Source organism: Oratosquilla oratoria, chromosome 41 (assembly GCF_046742065.1).
Source record: "Oratosquilla oratoria isolate Oo_2021 chromosome 41, ASM4674206v1, whole genome shotgun sequence".
Taxonomy (NCBI): Eukaryota; Metazoa; Arthropoda; class Malacostraca; order Stomatopoda; family Squillidae; genus Oratosquilla; species Oratosquilla oratoria.
In genome coordinates this window covers 30,225,413-30,234,507 of record NC_134817.1, presented here as the reverse complement: position 1 = coordinate 30,234,507, position 9,095 = coordinate 30,225,413, and the positions used below count along the sequence as shown (strand labels likewise).

General features: G+C 43.4%; 1 protein-coding gene across 1 annotated transcript in view; it reads left to right on the top strand.

Annotated features, from left to right (window-relative positions):
* The window catches only part of LOC143021194 (uncharacterized), a 321,947-nt gene extending 317,466 nt beyond the window's left edge, over positions 1-4,481 (top strand). The window contains 1 exon segment of the mRNA XM_076178514.1: positions 45-4,481. Within this exon segment, the coding sequence (XP_076034629.1) occupies positions 45-214 (170 nt within the window). The 3' untranslated portion in view covers positions 215-4,481.
* The last annotated feature ends 4,614 nt before the right edge of the window (positions 4,482-9,095 follow it).

Below are 9,095 nucleotides of genomic sequence, written 5' to 3'. Positions count from 1 at the left end.
TTCTTGCTGATCACTGAACTAACCAGACTGTGTTTGGCTTTCAGAAGTGACGATCATTCCCACGTATGATACGGACGCTCTGGGCTACTGGGTAGCTGCCAATGAAGACGCACTTATCGCCAACAAAATCGACCTGGCCCCATCGGCCTCACGCTGCACCATCAACCTTCAGGACCACGAGACCAGCTGCAACGCCTACCGACTCGAATTTTAAGTCCCACTCAGCTGCAATGCCTTATACTTAAGTCATAGTTTTATCAGAGCTGAGTGTCTGCAGCCTGTCTCTCCCTCTGCCTTACCGGAATGTGACCTCTATCCCCCAACATTTGTCATCGAAGAGCTCTCGACCATGACAAGCGCAAGTCCTTGGGGCCCAGCCGCGCCTCAAGCTTGGCGCCATTACCACTGATTTAGCTACCCAGACTTTCCACGGCCTCACGGAGAAAGAGAGGTATTCGCTATGATTAAAGCGCCCACACTCATAAGAGATGACTTGTAACGAAGAAAGGAGTCTCAACGTTGCCACACCTCAAGCAGGAAGTAATCGGCCTTACGTTGAGTCCAAGTTTAAAATAATGTTGACAGGAACTAGTGCATTCCTAAAGTAACGATGATCTGTGAACGGACTGTGATGGCGGCTTAAGGCTTAATATGATAACATGCTTTTATCAGTAGTATTTAAGTATTTCTTTGAATGATTAGAGTTACTATATGCACCATAGATGAAGTAGGTGAACAGTTCTGGGTATTGTACATGGCTCTGTTGCCAATTGCTCATTACGGATAAAGGCTCTACATTTATTTCTGAAACTGAATATTAGATAGATAAGGATTGTGAAAGTGATTCATTGTTATTGTTATGAATATTAATGAGATGAGTAATAACACAGTGAATGGGATCTGAGTGTGACTATAGTACAGTTTCATGCATATTCTTCCACGACCGAGAGTGAGTGTGGAGCAAGTGAAGGTTGGCTTTCTTTTTTCATTTTTTTTTTTTATTTTACTTTGGCCTCACCCAGCTCGGCGCCAGGTACGTGAATGTAACGGTGCCACCAGTACACGACCAATGGCACCTGCCCGAGACTGCTGTGGCACTCGTCCAGGTCTCTTGATGCCTTGGAAGGTCCGCTTGGCGTTATTCCTGCTTTTCCAAACGCTGAGGCCATCATTCCCTGGTCTTGGTGCGCTGGTGTCATTCCTAGTCCTGACTCTGGCTCCGCTCCCCTTGACGCGGGAAGAGTCGACATCAGCGGACCAACGGACATCCTAGCTTTGACTCAGCGGCGCCATCCCCGTTCCGTCACAATGACGTCACACCCATTTATGACGCTTTACCCTTCCTGGCTGCCCCTGTGGCGTCGTGACGTTTGAACTATGGTCGCTTTGTGACACGACACCATACCTTATTGATTGAAAGTGATCACTCCAGTGATGATTATTTGCATACTCCATGAGTCTATTCTCCCACAGGAAGAAGAAAAAAGGGAGGAAAGAAGAAATAAAAACACTGCATTAGCCCAGTGTTGAGTATGCTGCCTTTGTATGGCTTTGCTTCACGTCACGTATTGGTTGTCCTGCTTTAGGTATTCATTATAGTTTTACGTATGTGGGTAGACGCGAGACTGGTCATATCAGTCCTCGGTAGTCATCAGCAATCTTTGGTGAGATGTCAACGTTTTTTCCGAATGCATTTTCGTTTTAATCCACGGTTTTAAACGGGGAGGATCCTTTGCCAAGTTGATACATGTAACACTGAAGACGATGACGTGGGGAATATTATACATATATTTTTTTTTAGATAGGAAGTGAAGGATGCATTGTTGCGTGCCATGGTGCTACGCCGAAGGCCCGCCGCAGTACTCGCCGCTCTGGGCCTTGCCGTTACAAAGGGCTTCAGTCCATGGGGGTGGACTCCTGTCCGAGGTGCAGGTGCCAGAGTGGTTGCGGCGGGGGAAGAGGAAGTGATATGATGGCTACGCATAAAAAAGAAAAGAAAAAGCTATACGGATGATCCTTCACGGGTGGTTACCGGCCCGAGGACTCACAGCGGCCCGCCATGATGGTTCACTACCTTACAGCTCGCACACTGGTTGGTCTCTTACTAAGTGTCGGGGGGCGCGTCCATTCCCCAACCAACCACTCTGCGAGGTAAACCTTTGATGCACCAGTTACCGCGAATCGTCTGACGGGGTCATGGTGAAGGAGTCCGTGTCGTCGCTGCCACAACCTTGCGGTGTTGGGTGCCCGCACTCTTGCTTGTCGCCGCCGCTGCCGCCGCCGCCGCTCCACCACTGGTTCTTTGCGGGTGCCCTCCTTCTGTTCTGTGTGGTCGTCGGGTCGTCGTTTATCCTGCCTGTTTAGTTTAGTCCAGGAGTTCGAATCAAGATGCCTTCAATGCTGTTATGGCTGGTGCGGTGCGGGTTGCGCGCTTCTGCTCTGTGCGCTGATCCAACTACCATCTATTACTAAAAGCAGAGCGCAGAACCCCACCGCTCCAAGCCGTGCAAGCCCATGGTGTTTGGGTTCGGAGTCCATTATAATCAAATATTACTCGTGATTGTTGTAGGTGCTTACAGAGCCCATCCCATTGCTTGTTTGCCCCACGCACTGCTCTACAAGCGAACTCCAAAGCTCTTGGTATGATAGTCCGTCAGTCCTGCCTATTGCCAGATATCCAAGTTCTATGTTGTTTGCCGAGGCAAACCCAAATACACCAAGGACTTTCTTGCCCGGGCCGCGCCTGCAGGAGACCATTCTGGCGCCCGGCCAAGGGCAGCGTCCGAGGCGCCACGCCAGTCTTCTGCAGGCGACGTCCGATCACTTCGTGGGTACCTGTAGGTAGCTTGGGTACCTGTTCGTGTCTTAGATACCTGTGGGTGTGTTAGATATCTGTGGATGGCATGGGTGCGTGGGTGTTCGTCATACCTCAGGGTGATGACATACTTGAAGGTGTTGGGAACACCCGGAGGTGTCTTGTATAACCTGGAGGTGATTCTGGATATCTGAAGGTGCTGTGGGCACTCACGGGTGTTTCGGATACCTGTCAGAAGCGTTTTGGACCCCTGCAGGTGGTCCGGATCTCGCGAGGTGTTTTGGATACCTGGAAACGTTCTGGACACCAGGGGGTTGTTCTGGGGTACTTTGCAACGTCCGAACTCCTGAAAGCGGTCCGGATGTCTGGAGGGTACTCCAGACACTTCGAAACGCTCTGGCTACATAACTGTTTCCTGAACACACAAAGGTGGTTGAGATGTCCGATTGTGTTCCACACATCTGTGGGTGTTCTGGACACCTGAAGGTGTTTTGGATATCTGAAGGTGTCTTGGATGCCTAGAGGCGTTCTAGACAGCTGATAGTTTTCTTGGGCGCCTGTAGGTAAATTATTCCCACGGGATCCTCAATAAACTTGCCGAGCGCACTTCGAGCAGCGCGGTTAGGTTTCTAGAAGAAGTTATAATAAATATGTGTAATTCCTTTGTTTTCTCCCTTATATCTATTCTAATATCATGTATAAATTTAAATTATAGCGTGCAAGCACAATGAATTATTCGTAATCTTTTGAAAGAAAGAATGTGTGATACCCATATCCCATAGTCTTTGTGTCGGCGGTCGACGATGCCAGTATCCCTCGAAAGAAACTAACCACAAACGCAATAAGCTCCCCCGATGTACGCGCGCTCCTGTACCAGCCACTACAGAAGCGTAGCGTCCTCTGGTTCTGGCATCCCGAACTCTGCTGGCATCACCGAAGGCCAGCCAGTGGACAATCGCCCCTTTCTCAGAGTCACAGGCTTTTTAGAAGACAACCTTAGCGGCTAGTAGATAATATTGATTACAAGCGTAAGTGAAAAAAAAATGAAAAAATCAACTACAAAAGAGCAAAATTAAAAACTACCTCTCAGAAAAAATAGATCATATACAGACATACATACATATATATATACATAAAATACATCCTTGGTATATTTGGCTTTAAAGCGTCGTAACCACCTTGCCAACCAACTTACACAATACTGCTCCGAGCCGTTAACCATTTCCTACTCGCTTCTTAAAACCTCCCCAAGATAATAGTTCGCTGCAGTCGCCATCACCCGCGACAAAACAGCGACCACCATATCCTTAACAGGTCAAGATAAATGCAAGAGAGATTTATAATTAACTTTTGATGGCAGTAAAGATAACAAGAATGAATATATATCTTTTCAAACTAACAAGTACTCATTGCTTTCATCCGTACCAAAAACATGTCCACTGCAGGCCTTCGCTCTGAGCCACGTCTCGTCCTCTCGCTCTGAATATCTTGACATGTGTAAGTTTTGTCGTCTTAATGCTTGTGCTCCCATTGGTTATGTGTCTCGTCACCTCTAGTCAACATCTAGAAACCTAGAAATCCAAGAGACCTACCCGTAACCACCACATCAGTATAATAAATATGTATGGGTTAATCTGTGACATTAAACAGGTATAAATAAACAAAACTGTGTTTTCGTATTATCCTCTTTGCAAGATTTTCTTTAAACAGTTTGTTGAAGAAAAAAAAATGAAAATATGTATATCATAGAACTACTTGAGACGGTGGCCAAGTGTAAGACCTCCGAAGGTACCAATAATAACAACTTTGAAACATTTGACTGTGTAAATCCAGCTTAACCACGACCAAGGGACTTCCAGAGTCGAAAAGGCGGGTGTACGAAACTAACCTATCGTACAAACTACACTCAAATAACTGAACCATGCTGGTGTTGACTCAATGAGAGTGAAATACAAAGCTGGATGGATAGGTACAGAGGAGGGTCAATGCTGGACATAACAAACTACAAAAAAAAAAAAAAAAAAATCCGCTGTTCAAATCAAACCTCAACAATACCCTGCCCTGCACATGCGAAGAGCATATCATTTCACATAGGACTGTTTGAGACCAACTTACCAGTATACTAAAATATGAATGCACTCTCGATTATCCTGCCAAATCCTTTTTCATGGGTGATCGTGAAGGCTGGGTGTTCGAGTCACTCCAGGGTCACCAGTGTGGTTAAGTGCAAACACACTGTTTTTCTGTTGGGAGTTTATTACGTAGGAAGTGATCTCTCTCAGGCGGATGCTAAGGAGGCCTAGCCTTGGACATGAGCACGCTCTCCCGACCCCTTTTCTGATGCACTGTTGCCAGGCGGAGAAAAGACCAGGCAAAACAATACAGACAACACATCTAGGTATATACATTAGAATATACAGAAACAGGAAAACAATTACATATAATGAGGAATATGCATGCAAAATGGTTAAGGGTAACATTATACTAAATACCTTAATACTATGGCACGTAAAATTGGCATAGACGCATACGCCTGTAGCGTACGCCTAATGACGTATATATAATCGGTTATATAATTGTGTATAGGGCACTTATATAATGCAATGACTACATAGGCTTACTTATACAATACATTTACAATAAATATATGTTGATATTAAGTACTCATGTATAATAAAGAAGTATTACATATACAATAAATATATACAATAATTAAGTAAATATAGGAATCACTACAATCGCATGAGTAACAGCTACAACATATTCGATTTGGCAATACCAAACCACTTGTCACTCGCCAATCACGTGACAATCCCGGGTTAATTTTTCCGCTTTTTCCATCACATTCTCCTTGTATCTCCCATCGTGAAATCAAGTTTCCCTCTCACCCTCTACATTCAACAGTCTTAAACACTCCACCCATCTCCCCTCTCTTTCATTAACAGATGTCAATTTGCTCCCTTTATCCTCTTCTATCTGATTCACCTTTTCGCACTCGTTCCACTTACTAAACATTTCATTCCTTTCAGATTTCTGAGATAAACACCTAACCTACGCTCTTCTCTTAGCCTCCTCCTTTCGCGTGGCTTCTACCTTTCGTATACGTCCTCGTTTTTTTTTCTTATCTTGGTTTAGGTTTCTTCATTGTTGTTTTTTTCAACTATTCCTTGTATACTCCCCTCTTTTCCACCAACAGTCCATTTAGCTTTTCATTTCATCATTCACTACCCTTTTGATGAATGGAGAAAATAAATCTGAGTTGGTTGCGTTCAACTAAAGAAAAGAAAATATGGCTTCACTATGCATCTCACATCGAAGACAAACATAACTGCAAAACTACTGTATACTTATATTTCTAAAAAATATATATATAAAAGAAATGTATATCCCCTGGAGACTAGGTTTTTATTAGATTCCAATAAGAATACTTTAGCCTTTTCTTTCTCGACAATTAGAATTACTCAAACCATACTACCGTTTATCTAAAATCGTGAACCACCAACGTTTTAGAAGACCTCTAAACTACATAATTGGAACACCTCTGCTTTCTGCAGCCCAACTCGTCAGAGAAAAATCCTCAAGGCTTGCCTCACTGCGTTAGTGGTGAGTCAGCGACACGTCTCAGTGGTCCACGAACCCTAACATTGAGTCACTGGTTGATGCAATCTGCGCATCATATCCCGTCAGAGCTTGGACGTGGGCGAGCAGGCATGAGGGTAAGACTAGGTACTTCCCGTAGAGTTTCCCGCGCAGAATGACAACAACCTTAGCAGCACACCAACATCACTACCACCATCGCCCTCAGCACTCGTCATCGCCCTCTTCTGTCATACTAGCTTGCCAGCTTTGTGGAGACACATGACCGTCAACTTGAAGTTGACGTGGCTTATGTCTGCAAGAGAGGGCTGGGATTGCGATAGTAATCTCTCTCCTCCCCCTCCTCCTTTGCCACCTCCTCCATGCTCCTTTCTTCCGCCTTTTCTCTCTCCTGCCCCTCTTTCCCTACCTCACTCCCACCCCTACTTTGGTGTGGTTGCATCTACTTTCATTAGTTCCAATTTTATCTCTCTCTTTCTCTCTTGACTGAGAACGCTGACCAGTTGTATCAATTATAACTGTGACGACTTTGTGTCGCCAGCGCTATTTTGGGCGACTTCACATTCTGCCCTCATGGTGTCTCCAAAGAGCTCTTAAAGGAAACAAAAGATGCACTGACAAAGGACTAAATGCAAGAAGTCTCAACGTCCACCTGACGTTAAGATTTGGCTAAGTCTGCCACCGACAAATTCCTCAGGATTAAACAGTATTGCCCCAGTAGTTGTTGACGTCACGAGTATATTTGGCTGAGAGGTGGTTCAACTTCCTCATTTCGGATCTAAAAGACCCACGAAATTTCTGTTGTTTCATATACATCAAAGAGAATATAACAGAATGTTAATTTTATCATTACTGTTTAACAGAATGTGAAAACAATTCCTTTCTCATTTTATGATGAAAATACAACCGAATATTTCACAAATAAATCATATCACGTGTTTTTGTGACATCATGTAGCTAAATATAAAATGTAGGAGTGACAGAGTACAAAGAACTATGAGACATTGAGTCTGTGACACACTCAGTGTTATGAGGGCCAAGACAGGCCGCCTGTTATTCGTCCACGTCATCAATGACGTCAGACCAAGGTCTGCCTCCTCCCAACACTTACGATGTCTTTCTGGGTAAGAAAAAATATATATAACAACATGGGAAGTTGGAAGACTACAACATTGTAAGCTACGGTTTGCTCGCTGGTAGTTGCTAAGAAAAGAGCGGAAACTGTGACGATAACAATTCAGGTATCTCCTCATCCTCCCTTCAACCTCTGTCTCTTTCATTCTCCTCTCTCCAACCATCTCTCTTCCTTACATTTCTTTTCTCTCTTTCTGTATGTGTGTTAGGGGAGGGGGTGTAAAGCCAATCTTGTAAATACTTTCGTTTAATATTTATACAGTAGTGCAGGTTATGAAAAAACGATGTTTCACATCCAAGACACCGTGATGCTGCCTTTTTTTTATTTGTTCATTTATTTTACATAGTGACTCCTTATCTTTTATCGCAATTATTTTTTACTTCTTTGTCTCCAGTACGATACTGCGGTAAAGTCTAAGTGATAAGAAATATCTGTCAATGATTTGTTATCGCTACGGACAATCAAGCCTCCATTTGGAGTCTGTCGAATTATCAATGCAAGTTTTCTTTTTCACTTGATTAGATCTATGATTTCGGTTTCTTGGTGTTTTATTAGTTATTTCGAGTTACAGGAGGAGGTGAGAGGTGAACGCATTATGTGGATTGGCTTTGAAATACCAACTAATACCAAAGGTATACATCTGGCCAGTGGAACTGTTGGCGCGAGGGGCAGATTCATATATACAATACCTGTATATACGGACAGCCCACTTGTATTTCTGATAAGGTAGCACCATGCAATCAGTCCATCCAGTCAGTCACATCCCTACGGACTAGTCACGTAGCATTCTTTTGTGATTGAAGATTTTTCCATTCAAGTAATAATGTTGATCACTTTTAACTTCTACTTTCCCTTCACTCTGCTACCGTTTTTGAATTTCTCTTTTACATCTCTTCGGTGTGATGTTGTCCCCAATGATAGAAGAGGTTTTTTTTTTCACAAAATTATAATTATAATCACTTGCCTGTAATGGGAGAATGGGTACCCAAGGTGTACCAGAAATTCTTTAGTTCAACTGTATGGGTTCCCGCTCTCAGTTTCCCGCCATATCGACCTAAGCTTTCAACTATTGTTCTCAAGATATCGCCGCTTTATGAAGCAAACTATCTGTGCAAATGTATCCTTGTGCACATGCATATTAATTGCACATTCTTGTCCAATGTGTTTATCTTAATCATCCGACATTCATCAGCAATATCTATAAGAGTTACGACCATTCAATACAGTCATGTCATTAGACAACAAGTGTAAGTCTATATGGAGCGTCACAAACGCACGTAGTTCTCAGATTGTATCTGACAGAAAAAGACAGACAAAATTCATACAGTTTACGGTAAATTTTACAATCGTGAAAATTGGATGGAAATGCTTCCAAGTCACCCCCAATAGCAGCAAGTAGCCACAATCAAACAAACACAAACAACGCCACAGATCATGTCCGTATTGTTAGGTGAAATTTACATGCAACAAGTAATATAGGAGTTTTTCATGTTACAAGCTTTCATCAGTACTATGACAAACACTGACTTCTATTAATTAATCATTTTT